The sequence below is a fragment of the Globicephala melas genome, chromosome 1 (assembly GCF_963455315.2).
Source record: "Globicephala melas chromosome 1, mGloMel1.2, whole genome shotgun sequence".
NCBI lineage: Eukaryota > Metazoa > Chordata > Mammalia > Artiodactyla > Delphinidae > Globicephala > Globicephala melas.
This window is the reverse complement of record NC_083314.1, coordinates 34,952,897-34,968,707: the sequence shown is the minus strand read 5'-3', so window position 1 is coordinate 34,968,707 and position 15,811 is coordinate 34,952,897. Positions and strand designations below refer to the sequence as shown.

General features: G+C 46.0%; 1 protein-coding gene across 8 annotated transcripts in view; it reads right to left on the bottom strand.

The window, feature by feature from the left end:
* SRGAP2 (SLIT-ROBO Rho GTPase activating protein 2) overlaps window positions 1-15,811 on the bottom strand; it is a 237,977-nt gene that overhangs the window by 56,357 nt on the left and 165,809 nt on the right. For 6 of the 8 annotated variants that reach the window (XM_030872824.2, XM_030872826.2, XM_030872830.2 and 3 more), the window contains exons 6-9: window positions 12,331-12,546; window positions 11,651-11,779; window positions 3,875-4,099; window positions 109-210 (exon numbers count right to left, since the gene is read on the bottom strand). In XM_030872824.2, coding sequence (XP_030728684.1) covers window positions 109-210; window positions 3,875-4,099; window positions 11,651-11,779; window positions 12,331-12,546 — 672 coding nt within the window. The remainder of the gene's footprint in view (window positions 1-108; window positions 211-3,874; window positions 4,100-11,650; window positions 11,780-12,330; window positions 12,547-15,811) is intronic. The other 2 variants (XM_030872825.2, XM_030872827.2) reach the window with 1 other exon arrangement.

The following is a 15,811-nucleotide window of genomic DNA, read 5'->3' as shown; positions in this document are numbered from 1 at the left end:
TGTTTGCAGCAGCCCGGACATTCTCTGCATGGCTCCGTCCACCTGCTCCCAGACGGGCAGCAGCAAGAGGTTTGACAGGGAAACTCAGAGGGTGGTTCTGAGTCTCACCTCTTCGTTCTCAATCTTCAGGGTGGATAAGCGAGATTGTAGTTGTTGGCATCTCTGTACCAGCTCACTCTGGACGGGCTGCTGGGCACAGAGCTGGGAAGCCTGCCAAAAGAAAGCAATACTAGGTCAGGAAGGGGACACAGTTCTTTTGTCAGAGTCCCATTACTGTTAATAAAACTACTTATATTCAAGCTGTAAAGCTCGCAAATTTTATGTTAAAACAAAATCCAAAGCCAAAGTGTGTAGACCTCTTCCAGGACCAAATAGCACAAGAAAGGAATGAGCAATGGAACCTGTTTGGAAAGATCTCTGTCTCTCTTTGTAGCCCACCTCCAGCCTAGTGCTTGGCAGACGCAGGTCTATACAGGGCCTTCGGCTCTTAGGAAGCTGGAGTTAGGGCAGAGAAGAGTGCCTTAGGCAGCCCAGCTCCAGATACACAAAGCTTTGGCACAGTGAGGACTTCCGGCCAGAGGTCCAAGTGGCCACCTCGCTGGCCCCTCCTTCATTCCCTGCTGTACACCAGAGTGAAAGCAGGAGAGAAGTGGGTCAGGAGGCTAACATGCCGCTGTTGGCAGCCAGCATGTGTTTATAAATCTGGGCCGTGCATGAGAGCTCTGACTCAATGAGAGAAAGCGTGAAGCCAGGAACAAGTCCACGGGCTTTGCTAGAGGGCCCCAGAGGGCATGGAATCTTGTGGAACTTGGCATTTTCAAAAAGCCATCGTTTTACTCCAGATCTTCACCAGATCTGTGTGGGAGAGAAGTCTGCCCTTCCCCCCAAGGATCGCTGTCAACAAGCTTCCCCCTGTGTGAGGGGATGGCTAAGCCACTGTCTCCTGACGGGCCCATGGCAATGGCATAGGTGTGAGGTCACCCACAATCCCCAGGATGACAGATGAGGAACAGAAGGCTAGCAGATTGGGAGGCAGGACCACGTGGAGGCAGCTCCTGTCACCTTGCCACCACGTGTCCTTTAGCCTCTCGTCTGCAAAGAGACATCTGGATAGAACTGGCCTCCTCCTTCCCCAGCAGTGGGCACATTCACATGCCCAAGACCATTCTCTTGCTTGAAAAGACAAAACCTCTCTTCAAATGGAGGGGGCTGGGACTTGACCTTTTCCTCCATTGGCTTTTAAGCTCTCAACTGACTTGACCTCCTCCCCCAGCTGAGAGGCTGGCCTGAGCCAGCTCTCAGATCTGAAGCGAGCTGACTTCATTCTGGCTCTTGGATAAGCAGACACAATGGAGAAAGCTCAGTGGCCAGGATGGGTTAGTGCCAGTAGTGAAACTCTCTGGCTGCCTGATGTCACTGGTCAGGCATTCAGAGCCCCACAAGTCTCTGGGGGCACCAAGGGTAGAGCCAAGCACCTCCTCCTAGTACATCTGAGAGTGCTTGGCATCAATTCATGCGCTGAGTGCCCCAGAACACCAATCAGTGGCGGGCCTTGGCCAATTTCAGGGCTTCCGCTCAAAATGCCATCCGAACTTTGGCCCTAGTTCAAGGACTTCCAGGCAGCTCCCTCTTGTTGCCTCCACAGTCTACAGACAGCCCTCAATGACTGGGGATAGATGGCTGCTTTTCCACTCACATGAAGGCTAGGCTGGAATGCAAAACCTTTGCAAGATCTAGGACTGGCCCTGGCCCCTGCTTGGCCCAGCCACTGATCAGCTATATCACACAAAGGGAGGCCCTGGGCAGAAGACTGAACTATTGATTTTTAAAGTAACTTCGACGTAGCAGGGAGGAATCATGGAGGGAAAACCACCTCCATGCTAGTTTCTTTAAGAAGCAGCAGGGCTGCTGATGCATGCTTTGGCAGTGGTCCTCTATCGGGGTGCAAGGTAATGCATTCCAGCTGTGCTCTGGAGTATGGAAATGAGGCTCTGACAGGGCTAGGAGGGGGCCTGAGCACCCAGCATTTGGAATCCCCCTTTATGGAGACAAGCTGTTTGGCTTAGAAGGCATCTCAGTCAACACCAGAAAATGTATCACTCCACTCAGCTGGTCCCCAAGTTCCACTGCTTCTTGGGAAGGAATCTCTGTGGCAGCTGGAGAAGGGACTTGGAAGGCAAGTTTGACCAGAAGCCAGGGCAGGTGAGGAATGGGGCTTCCTGGGGCTTGGTGACACACCAATACACCCTCGTATTCTAATTGCACATGCTGCCATCTCACTTCCCCATCTGTTCAGATGCTGCATTTCCTAAGCCACAGCAATGGAAACAAACTGTAAATGGCCTGGTTTTCCCCAAGAAGGAGAGGAGGAAAGAAATCATCTCCATGTTTTTGTCTTTAGGATAGAAATGTCCCACTCTCCATGGTGGCCTATTGATGAGAGCAAATCCGCTGGTTACAGTATAACAGTTGTCATTCTGGAGGAGGGTTTTCTAAAAAGCATCTGGATGCTAATCTTAACGGAAGCACCACTCCCTTGTTGAAAGGGCATTGTTGTTTTTCCATCACCCAGCATTCATTCTTCCTTCTTCTGATAACTTTGGACTGACTGTCCTTTGCGGGGAACATTCCACTCACAACTCAGGCCATGTGCTTTGGATGGGGCTCTCCCCAACTTGGGGATGCAGTGTGTGACCTCCACATAAGCCAATCAGCCGACTGCAGATACCAGCCACAGTGACTGGGGATAAGCACGTCACCCAATCGGGACCAAGGAGACACAATGAGACTTTTGTGGGGGCTTCTAGGAGGGAAGCAGATACTCTTTCTGCTGGATTTCAATCTACAAGGAGATAAGGCTGGAAATATAGTCACCTTGCCCCCATGGGATAAAAGCCTGTTTGAGAATAGAGCCAACACACAGGATGTGAAGCAGAAAGAGAAAAACTAAGTCTTGATAAAATTCCCACTCTTAAACCCAACCATGCCTGAAGATCCATCTTGAGCTTTTCTATTATGTAAGCCTATACATCCTCCTCCTGGTTTAACCCACAGGTCAAATGGTGGCTCCTACCCCAGCAATAAGATTCACTTTGATTTGTATGTACAACCACCAGAAGAGAAACGACAAGGTTCACAGTAATGAAAACCAAAGAGCTTCTCACTCCTCTCACTTCGGTTTATTTAGGCGCTTCTTGTTTTAGTCATCGGAGGTGAAAAGTCATAAACAGGGCCCCATGTTTGTGCACTGCTGCCTGGGTAGCCATTCTTAGGGTTGACATCTTGGCTCCTGTCCTTTCTGTAGGTACCCATTCTTTTTTTGTTCAATACCCAGGCAAAACTATACCTTTTATCACAGTCTTCTAAACCCAAGAAAATTAGATCCTTCAGAACTCTGCTGAGTGACAAAAGATCACGTCATCACCCTGCTTAGCCCTCCGTCCTCATCAGAAGTCTTTAGTATCTGGCCCCATCTCAGCTCTCGCTTCTTTCAGCCTCACCACTTGGAGGCCTCCACCCCTCTCCTTCCCTTTTGCCATACTGAACTGTTAGTAGCTTTTAGAACACGCTGTTTTTCACCTCCTCTGATCCTGCTGGTCCCTCTGGATGCCCCTCCCTGTGCATATTTCTAACTCTCAACTCAGCTGACTGTAAGCTGCCTGAGGGCTCTAATCCCCCTTGTCTACAGTCAAGCCTAGTGGATGGCAGGCACCCAGGAGCTGTTTGCTGAATGGCTGGAAAGGGCTTCACCCACCGGACATGACGCCAGACCCAGGCCTCGCCTTCCCCCGAATAACATAGCTTGAGTGCAGTAAATCTAGACACAAGTGACCTCAAGCCCCTTGGGTACGTGCGGGTGGGAAGAGGGTCTCACCATGTCCCCCATGTGTGGCTGGAACTCAAACTTCATAGGTGGACAGAAGACATTGTTGTACATCTCCATGAGGCGCTGCTTGTCACTGGTGGCATCGAGGTTTTCTACAGCATTCTCGATGGCGTCCAGACCCTCGTGCTTTGACTGTTCCAGATTCGACTCAGCGGAAAGGAAGGTGCGTAGCGCGCGGTTCAGGCTGGCGTGGTAGCCTAAGTCACAGCACTGCTGTGGAACGGAGAAGGCACGTGAGCAAACCATGGACAGCCCCAGGGCTTGGCAGAGGGGGACGGTGGCCCCCAGGGCAGATCTGATTCTGTCAACAAGACTAGCTGTGCAGCCGGAAGAGGGCTGACCCTCCACGATCTGGGTGATATTTCTCAGTTCTTGACTCCTAGTTTGATATGGAGGACTCCTTAGAGGACTGTGAGGTGGGTGGAATGAAGAGGACTCATTGGGACAAAATGAAATTATGTAATCATGCTCTTCAGTAAACATAAAAGAGTTGGAAGTTAAGGAGAATATTCTTCTATTTTCAGGTTCCTCTGGGGATACCACTGTAGCAAAATTCAACATAAAAATATAGCCTGCCACTGCCTCAGGGTTACTGTGATTTAGTCCCCATATACCAATCAAGCCAGGCCATTTCAGCATTCAGGTTCAGAAATCAGAGGTGGTGCAAGAGAACTACAGGTGAGAGAAGAAACGAATGTGTGTGTGGGGGGGTTGTGGGGGGGCGTTGACCCTACTGGTCGTCAACCCCCGCCTCCGGCAAACTCCCAACGTTCTAGGACAGGCCTTACTTGTAGATTAGGATTTCTGTACTAAAGCTCCTGCTTGACAGCATTTATGAGATCAAAAATTTCTAAACATAAGCCTTACTGGGAAAATTCACATCAGCTAAAGGATCCTGATTGAAGTAACATGGGAAAAAAAAGTGCTATGAAAGAGGCAATAGTATAAAAAAAACACTGGAAGTCAAGCAACCTTGAAAAAGCCACTCCACATCCCTGAACCCGTTTCCTCAACTGTAAAATGAACAGATTTGGCCAGGTCAGTGGTTTTCAAGCTGTAGCCCAGAGCTCTATGGTTCTGTGCTCAGGCTGCCCTTGAGAAGGGGGTAACAGGGCAGCCCAACTAGCAGGACTTGGAGCCTCCTACCCCTGCTTCAACCAAACCAGCTCTGCTCTTGTTTTCTATTTAATATATTGGGATTCTATGTAAGGCCTGGTTTGAGAAAGAAGTCTTCTGCTAGAGAAAAAGTCTGAAAATACTTGGACTAAATATAATCCCTGAGGCCCTCTTCAGCAATGGCATTCTGTAACTCTATGACAATATTCCCCATCCCTCCCAAAGGACCCAGAGATCCAAATTCCTTGGCCATCTTTTATCCCCTCTATTGCTTAAACAGCTTTGAGATTCAGAACTTGAGAAGAATTATCAGAGAAGAATCTATGGATAGAGTAAGACCATCTGCCTGATTGCCATTTCATTCCATAAGCAGGCATTAACTTAACTCTTCCCCCAGCCTTTCCCCCTCTTCATGATCACATTGGGACCAGCCACTATTGGGGAAGAAAAAGCATGTGATGTGCCTCCTCCTCCCAGCATCTAACAAGAAGCTCTGTGACAGAGTGCCTGTCGGGCTGGGCTCTGGATTCAGTGCCAGTGGGCCCTGGCAGGTGCCTGGCTGTGCGGAAGAACAGCATTTACAGCTTAACTAGAGGCGGAGGATGGAAAGACATTACATTCAGTTGGGAGGGAAGCTAGACAAAAGCGGCTGATTAGGAGGCTGCACGTGCAGGGGCACTTCCTCCTCTGGGAGATGCTGCTGGTCTAGCCAAGCTTCCCTTGAACCTGTAAACCTTCTTGACTAGCTCTGTGTAGACCCTGATGATGAACTCCATGCCTGTAAGTCTGATGAACAGAAGTAATGCTGCCCACAGGGCTGAGCAGGTACGTGGGGGTGGGGGGAGCTTTTCAGGGCAGAAGAGAATTAGAGGGAGGCAGTCTTCGTAACCTTTACATATTTTTGGTAACTCCCCTTTCCTCTCCATTCTCACTCCCTCTACCCTAATTCATACTCTTACCGTTTTACAGTGCTGTTTGCTTCACTGTCCTCAAATATGGTTTTTGTTATGCCTACTCCCTGCTGAAGAACCTATAATAGCTCTCATTTTTCTTCCAAAGTACCGTCCACCTTCCTCAGTTGGGACATTTAAAAATGCCTCCAGGGACTTCCCTGGTGGTACAGTGGTTAAGAATCTGCCTGCCAATGCAGGGGACACGGGTTCGATCCCTGGGCCGGGAAGATCCCACATGTTGCAGAGCAACTAAGCCCATGCGCCACAACTACTGAGCCCACGTGCTGCAACTACTGAAGCCCGTGCACCTAGAGCCCATGCTCTGCAACAAGAGAAGCCACCGCAATGAGAAGCCCGTGCACCGCAACGAAGAGTAGCCCCCTCTCGCCACCACTAGAGAAAGCCCGTGCGCAGCCAAAAAATAAACAAAATTAAATATAATTTAAAAGCAAATAAATATTTTAAAATAAATTTTTTAAAATGCCTCCATTTACTAAGTGTGCTTACTATATATATGTCAGTGTGCTAAGAGCTTGATTTATATTCTACATTTTAATCTGCATAGTAACACCAGTGAGGTTGGTATTATTTTAATTTTCCGGACTAGAAAGCTGAGGTTCAGTGAAGTTAAGCAAGGTCAATAGCCAGAACAAAGCGTAAGTTGTCTTCAGTCTGACCGTCTAACATCATCTCCCTCTATTTTCTTCTTCAGACTCTTCTGTTCTAATCCAACGATATACTTTGTTCAGGGTCAAGTATTAGAAAACCATAGGCCTCAAATCAGCTGTATGACTGTAAGCAAGCTACTTAACCTCTCTGAGCCCCACATGGGGATAACGCCAGCCTCAGAGGTTGTTGTGTGGCTGATACACATTTAAACATATCTGGCACCATGCAGACACTTAAACAAACACCAATCGCCAATATCTCCAAATCCACTTTCAGCTCCCAGCATTCTCTCCTCCTAAAATGTTTCTCACTCCTTTCACCTGGGAACTGACCCAATCTTCAAGATCCAAATCAAATTCTCAGCCCCTAGGAAGCCAGCCAGCCCTGCAATTCTGGCATATATTGACCTTGGCCTCCACTCAGAGCAACATTCTTCTGCAGCCCTCATGTGACACAGAATGACACTCCCTCATTCTGTGACTCGCCATTTCACATCGCCCCAACAGAAGGCAAGAGGGCTTGGCCAGTGTCTTGTTCCTTCTTTGCATCCCTCACCATTAGGCCTTGCTCATAGTAGGCATTTAATAAACATCAGTTGATTGACTGATGCCAGGAATACAGATTCTAGCCTCCCAGGAAATAATCTACTTAGGCTGAATACTGATCTAAGTCAAGTGGGCAGATGCGGCCACTGAAGCCTTTTGTTTTACTCAGTCTGGATGGCCTTTGGAAGACATGGAACTTTCTTGGGCCAGTCCACTGTCTCTATTATATAACTGCTCTGTAGCTTCTCTGTGTCAGCGCGTGGGGGTCTGATTCACAATGTGCCCTCCAGCTCCTCTATGCCTCCAGCCAACCAGGGAGATTCAGAATAGGTTTTCTAGAGCCTTGGCTCTCCACATATCTGAAAGGGCAAGAGCCAGAAACTGAGGCTTCAACAAAGAAGCAACTTCTCGCAAGGTTAGATAAACAAGATTTGAATATTTCATCCCTGTTCCCGGTAGAATCCCAGTGAGTAGAGGCAGCACATTATTTTGCTCACGATGGGGACAAAATATGCTTTCCATGGCTTCTGATGAGTTCTGTGGCCATGCCGGGCTCCCCTGGCCATTTCTGGGTTATATAAATGTTTGATGAAAACTCAGGGGAAATCAAATTTTTATAAGAACTTAATGATAGCCCTTCCAGATGTGTGATGACTTCAACTGACAGCTCATTAACCCTTTACCAGCTGATAGTCTCACCCAGAGACTCTAGAGAAGGCCTAGAAAGGAAACACCCACTTCAAACTTCTACGGAAGCAAGAAATAATTGCCCTTAATAAAATGTCCTATTGAGAAAGCTGGGTTCCCTCCTGTCTGACTTGGGTGCACATGGTGTCACAGATTCTCTGCCCACGCACACAGCACTCACAACACTCCATGAGGACAATGCCTGGTTCTTCATTCCTCCATCTGCTCCTGGGGGAGAGAAGCACATTCCAAGGAGCCTGTGGTTCTTAGACTATCTCAAGTCACTTCAGAATATCTTTTTGGTTTTCCTGGTGTGTGTCAGATGCCTCATGCAGATTCCTAAAATCTGAGATTAAATCTTATACTATATAATAAAAAGAAGTCAAGGGCTAGTCCTTGTGTCAATGGACTGACATCGACAAAAATCACTTCTTTCACTTATCCTCGATGCCTTACCACACACTGAGCTTCGACACCGCCAGGAAGGAGGCAGAATGGTGTCCGTAACAGATGGCAATGGACTGGCACAAGATTCATCCCACATCTTAAAGCAAGTTCTGGATACTGGCGAGATCAGAATGTCAAGGGACCCGGGCTCCCCACTCACTCCTGCTCTAACTGTTGGCTCATGGCCAAAGCATCCTTTTGGCCATTTTTATGGCAACAGATCGGCAAGAAAAAGCAAGAAACTAACTGATACATGTAATAACATGGATGCAGCTCAAAAACATCATGCTGGGCAAATGAAACCAGATATAAAAACATATATACTATATAAAAATCCCATCTTTGTGAAGTTCTACAACAGGCAAAACTAATTCACAGTGAAAGAAATCAAAACAGTGGTTGCCTCAGGGTGCGGGATTGATTGGAACTTTCTGAGGTGATGGCAATATTCTACATCTTGATAGAGATGTAAGTTAAAAGGGTATAGGATACTCCACAATTTGCAATTTAACACTTAAGTTCAGTCACTGTATGCAAATTAGATCTCAATGAGAACAGTGTTGAAAGGCATAAAAAGGAAAAAAATCTTGGCTTAGGAAATCACCTTCTTCCTCCTTCTATTCCTTTCTTCCTTCAATAAACACATTATGTGCTCAGCTATTCAGTAAGCCCTATACTTATGTATGTATGTATTAAGATAAAGAGGAGACTTGGTTCCTGCCCTCATGGAGCTTATAGAGACTAAAAGACATTCCTCTGTTCTTAGTGCAGTGGCTCTCAAACATTTTTGACCTCCAACTTAGTAAGAAATACATCTTATATTGTCTCTCTCTCTCTCTCTCTCTCTCTCTCTCTCTCTCACACACACACACACACACACACACACACACACACGCACCCCAACACAATAGTTTCACCGAATAAAACTTAACCTTACTAGTATGATGCACCCTGATATTTTCGTTCCCATTCTGTTCTAGTCTATTCTATCCTAGTATAGTTTATTCATTAAAAAAAATAATAAATCAAACCCATAAAAATTATTTCATGACTCCTCTAATGGATCATGACCTACGGTTTGAAAAAACACTGTCCTAGGGCCCCCTGTGCTTAGCCCTGGTGCTGCAATTAGCCAGTTACATAGAAATGATTTGTCTGTATGTCTGTGAATACCTCTAGGGTAAGAACTACTTTATTCTTTTTGTACCCCTGATGCTGCTGAGCACATAGCTTCATCCCAAGTAATACTTAAGGAACATTTGTAGAGCAGAATAATGTAAGCTTTTTTTAAAAAAAGAGTAATTAATTTCACCTCAGGAAAAACACAAACAACAAACAAACAAACAAAATAAAACAACTTTACTATCCGTGTGGCCTGGAATGCTACCAGCCTGGACTTGCTCATAGTGACCTAGACCCATGCCCTGGCTGAGCAGCACGGAGGCTGGCAGACTGCTTTTTCATGGCACCTCACACAGCACCCTGTGAAGACAGGCTCTTAACAAACTTCTTTTTTTTTTTAAATGATGAGAATAAGAAGCAAAATAGCTTGCTTCTTGGACTGATTTTAAAATACCCACTCACATCTGATGGAGGCCCTGTGACTGACTTAGCAGTAGCCCCTCTCTTCCCCTGAGGTCAGGGGTTTGGTGAAAGGGTAACGAAACCTACCCTGGGGGCAAAAGAAAGAGAAAAGGACAAACCAGTAGCAGAGGTGTGGTGGACCGCCCAGGCTGACTTTTTTATCGAATGTGAGATAAATAGCAGAAATTGAGCACAAGAAAGAAGTGATTCTCTTCCTCGTGCTGAGAACAGGCCTCTCTCCCAACAGTGAGGAGCTGTTCCCCTGAGGAGGAGAAAGGATACTGTCTAGGGTCCTGACCTCCATTGAAGGACAGTGTTCAGATTGGCATCAACAAGCAGAGAGAACAAAGCAGGGCCTGAACAGGGATCAGGGCTCCACTTCCCCAGCAAGACAATGACACCCGGGGCATTAAGGGGCTGAAATCTACTGACTCAAAAAGCCCTGGCTGAAGGGAGACATAAATCTGTATTTTAGAAACTTTCTCCAATCAGCTCCAATGTGAGGCCAGATTTAAGTACCCAATGATCTAGCCCAATTCTTCAGTTTGCCAGAGGGTGGAGGGGAGACAAAGCAGAGTTCCAAACCAGTTCCACGACAAGCCCCGGATCACCCAGCTAGTTACGCAATGGTGAATCTTAGACCAGAACCACACATGACATTGTGAAGTGTGGTAGGTTCATTCACGGAGAAACCAAGGTAGACAGGCAAGTATGTGAGGTCTGGCCAGAGGCTTGCAAAACCCAGCTGCCGCTTGCTGACAGACAGAGGCAAATAACAGGCCTCGAGAGGAGACTGGCCAGGGTCTGCCTGAAGCCCTGGGATGCTTATGCTGAGTCGGCTGGCTCCAGGCCCCTCACTTTGATGACAGGAGAGAGAGGTGAGGAAGGGTGTGTACTTACGCAGCTGCAGTCAGGGCTGGCTCAGAACTGGGCCAGACTGGAGTTTGCAGGTGAGATCGACTGCAAGACTTAACTATAAGGTGTGAGGAGAAGCAGCAGGAGAAACAAGGCCAAGGCTGACCCATAAGGCCAAAGACAAAACCCTTATCCCTTGTGCCTGCCCCATGCAAAACACATGAGCCTCATATCCTGCTTCTCTCATCATATTTGTGCCACAGCGAGAAGTATGGGTCACATGTCAGAGGCATCTGGATACCTTCCTGACCAGGACTCTAATTTGCAGTTTAACTTTGGGCAGGAACCCTTTTGACCCCTACCTAGATTCCTTATCTACAAATTGGAGACAGTAATATTGATCCCAAAGGGTGACAAGACAATCAAATGAGATAATATTGAGAAATATTAAGTGCTATATAAATATAAGGTATGACATTCTAACACTTTAGCTCTTGTCACTCACTTCTATGTGCAAGTACCTGATCTAAGGTAATATTTCCTAGGAGACAGAAGTGCACAGTGGTTGTGAGCCTGGGTTTAGAAATCAGACCTAGGTACCAATTTTCCCTCTGTCACTTATTAGCTGACTCTGGGTAAGTCATCTAAACTCTCTGAACTTTAATCTGTAACAGTGGAGGTAATAATGCCTTCCTTCCAAGATTCCAGTGAGGACTGAATGAAAAAAATTATGAAGTGCTTTACCTGGTACCTGGTACATGGCAAGCCCCTGAGGGATCCTGGCTACCATCTTCATAATTGTTCTCAAAATGCTTTAAGATGCCTGAGTAACAGAACTGGGGGACTCCTGACCAGATCTTCGAATCCAGGAAAGAGGCGCCCTTGTACCCTTGGCTTTAAGCACTTACATCAATAAGGTCAGACAGGTCGTGGATGTAGTACTTGAAGACAGATGCATTGGTTGCTTCCAAAGCCAGTAAGTACTCATTCCGGGCTTTAATGGCCTTCAGCTTATTCTCTGTATACTTGGCTTGGCGCTGAAAAGGAAACAAAAGTTCAATTTTACTTTTTTTTTCTTTTTTAAAGAGGGGAGATTGTTCTCTAAAAGATGAAAGTACAGCACATTCGAGAACCACAATTGTGCTGCTACTCCCTATGCGCATATGCCTTAAATTGGGTTCTAATTCTGTTTAATGACATTCAAGGGTATAATGTAGATCAATCCAGGAAAGGTTAATGAGGCTCCCTACTTTAGATGCGTGTCCCACTTTGGTTCTATCTGTAAATTCCATTCTCCATCCTTACACCGCGACCCTGAAGGAGGTGTCACTATATCTGCCTCTGAACACCTGACATCTGAAGCCAAACCCTACGGTTCCCCTCCCAGGCTTAGGAAAGGCAACTACTGTTTCTTGTTTGTCTGCTACAGATGCCCAAGTTCTTCCAATACCTAGGATTTCTTCCAGGGCAGACAGCAAGGTCATTAGGCACTAAAGGAACCCAGAGCTTCCTTGTTCTGCTCTCCACAGGGCTTACTGGAAAATTCCCATATCCTCCCCAGCCCCTACAGTTGCCAGAGCCTACACACCTTCTCCTTCATCTTCTCGATCTTCTTCACTGAGCTCCTCCGGACATGCTTCTCCTCAATGCGGACGTTGGATGTGGAGTCAGGGGAGCGTGGGGTCTGCCGGTCCTCCTGCTTTACGGATTTTCCAATTTGCTTCTCCTCCTGCTTCTCCGCCTCCTTTAGCTTGCTCTGAGCACTGATGCTGTCGGCATTGTACATGTGATATGTCTTCATGACCTGTAAGACACCGCCCACCCCCACCCCTAGAGGTCAAGCCAATGGGGTCAATTCTCTGTTTTACAGGCTAAGAGTCTCAGCTGGACCTCTCCCCCATGAAGCAATATCCTCATATCCTTAAGGGCAAAATTCATACGGTTTGGTTCAGCAAACTTTCTATATGAAAGACCACTCCAAAGCACAGGAAAGCAGTATTTGAACTGAGCCGACATGTCTTATTATTAAAATGATTTTACGTCTTCCACCCGTGATCATTTACTTCTATTTATTAACATTTATAAGCATTTCTATTTTATATTGTCCAAGTAATTTCCATCAGTTAGTCATCTCACAAGACTAAGATGGGAAACACCACCACTCAGACCCCAGGAGCAAAGCCTTCCCAGGCTGTTTGGGACCCTGAAGAGGGCAGCACAGCCTGTGGAGTAGCCTATACTTTGGGGACTTCCATATAAAATGGGGAAGAGGAAGAGCTGCAAACCCGCTTTCTACTGGCCTCACGTCCTAGGGATCTGTCTGTCAGCTTTATCCAGATCAAACAGCCTCTCTCACAGCAGCAGCAAGAACAAGGGCAGCTACCATTTACTGAGCACTTAGTATGTTCCTGGCTGTGTGACAAGTGCTACACACACATTTTCTCATTTCATTCTTGTAGCAATCCTGTGATCTAGACAACAACTCCAGGAAGACGGTAAACCTGCAGAAAATTTCAGGTAAGAGCCTAAGAAGGAACAAAATCCACATCAAATGAAACTGGAGTTGCCACAGGAAGGAAGTAGTATCAAAGGAGAGGTCGCAATTTTCAAATTTTCCTTCAAAGTAACTGTCTGGGAGTCTAGTCCCTTTTCCTAATGAGGAGGCTGGAAAGCCTGGGACCTACATTCATTTCCTCCCAAACATACTACTTCCAGCCACCAGGTGCCTGCTCCTTCCTGCTGCAGCTCTCTGTTTCCACACAGGGAGCCTCTTCTTCTATCTGGAAATTAAAAATGCTTGATGACAAACCAAGGAAGCTGAAGTTCAAGAGTGCTGACATTTTGATTCCATGAGAGGGAGAATTAGAGAGTGTAGGGGTTGGGGTGTATATGTGTGTGTGTGGCGGGGTGGGGAGTGACTGAACAACAGAGGAGAGCCAGGGTGTAATACTAATAATAATCTCTATCAGTACACGCTGTGTGTCAGGGGTCTTATGTATGTCACCTCATTTAATGTTCACAACAAGTCCGAAGGACATGCTATTATTTCCACTTTTAAAGATGAGGAAGCCGAGGGACTCCTCTGGTGACGCAGTGGTTAAGAATCCACCTGCCGATGCAGGGGACACGGGTTCGAGCCCTGGTCCAGGAAAATCCCACATGCCGCGGAGCAACTAACCCCGTGCGCCACAACTACTGAGCCTGCGCTCCAGAGCCCGCGAGCCACAACTACTGAAGCCCACGCACCTAGAGCCCGTGCTCCGCAACAAGAGAAGCCACTGCAATGAGAAGCCCGTGCACTGCAACGAAGAGTAGCCCCCACTCGCCACAGGTAGAGAAAGCCCATGTGCAGCAACAAAGACCCAACAGAGCCAAAAATAAATTAAAAAATAAACAATATAAAGATGAGGAAGCTGAGACTCAAAGAGATTAACTATCATACCCAAGGTCACACAGCTAGTAAATGAATCAGAATCAGGATTCAAACCCAGGATTGTCAGACCAAAGTCCACATTCTTAGCCACTAAGCACCAGTGTTTCTCCTCTGCCTACGTCTATGGCTGGATTAGTTGGGAGGAAAGGCTAAATTTAGTCAAGAGAGGCTTAAAAAGAGAATCTGGTTTCGTTTATAAATGAGAGTTAGAGCAGTAGGCTCAAATGGGGGCTAATTTGGCCCCCGGAGGACCAACGCCTGGAGACATTTTTGACTGTCACAACATTATCTGGCCCCAAATGCCCATGGTTCTGAGGCTGAGAAATCCTGGGTTAGAGGGATTTTGTGGGTATGTTCCTCTCTTAGCTGGAGGTGGAGGAAAGAGTAAAGAATACTGGGACACTGACAAAATCAAAGTACTTTAGACTTTAAATAATGTCTCATTTTCGATGCAGAATGTTTTAAATCAGCTTCACCTTATTCTGAACCTGACATCATTTCCTATAAGTATAAGACCTACTCTGTATATTCTGTACACAGGAGAAGCAATATTTAACAACTGACAGCATTAAAAACCTTCCTAAGTAATTCAGTCTTTCCAGATTGACTAAAAAGCAAGAAAGACGCATCTGTTATCCTGGCAGAAGAAGGGCAGATAGGAGGCTCCTTTTTCTCTTTTGACCTGAATGTGACCAAGGGATTCAAAAGTTCGAGTGAACAGTTATAAAAGTGAATTGATTTTAAGAAAGTGATTTTTTATTCCATGAAGATGCATAATAAGTAAAGAAGAAACACTATGAATAAACATGAGAGACAAAAAAAAGGGGTCAAAGGAATAGTGTCAACAGGACAATAAATGAAGTAATAAAAATCAACAATTTATATTACTCCTTTAAAGAACTCCCCTAAAGAACTTAAAGAACTTGCTTTAAAAGAGTAAAACACTACCTCATCTAAGAAACTATAAATTCCTAAGGGTAAGCACCACTTCTTTTGTGTTTTCCTTTCTGCATCACAGTTAAGAAATATATACACAGTGGTAGTTTTACAATAAATGTGGTTGCCCAAATGACTTAATGACACTGAATCTCTCCTCTTTGCAAATATAGAAGTATAACTAGTGTCTTTCAATTCAAGGGAAAACTAGGTATCCTGAGGCTGAAGCTTGAGTAATTGATGTCAAAACAAGTGGAGAAATAGGGAAGTCAAGATAGGAGTTGGAGAAATATATATAGTGAGGCAAAACAAACTAGGGGAAAAACTCAGAAGTCTAAATTTGTAGTTCTACAAAGGAATTCACTCTACTTTGAAAAACTAAATATTGAATTCATGCCTTTAGCTCTGCTCCTTCCCCAAGCCACACTAGAATAATAGAAAAGAGTTTTCCTATTATTATTTTTTAGGTATAAACTGAGAAAAACAAAAAGAATGAAAGCAGAAGATGAAAAGGGGAGAGGCAAGTAGTAACTGACCTACTGAATGCTAAACCAAAAGTAGGGAGAGGCAAGAAGCAACCAGTAAATCACAGAAGCCCTGAGAGGAGTCGGTGGCAGTGGGATGAAGGTGGAGCTAAAAACAAGAGAAACTATTGAGCACCTGAGAACAGTTAGACTCCCAGACCCCATCCCCTCCCCCT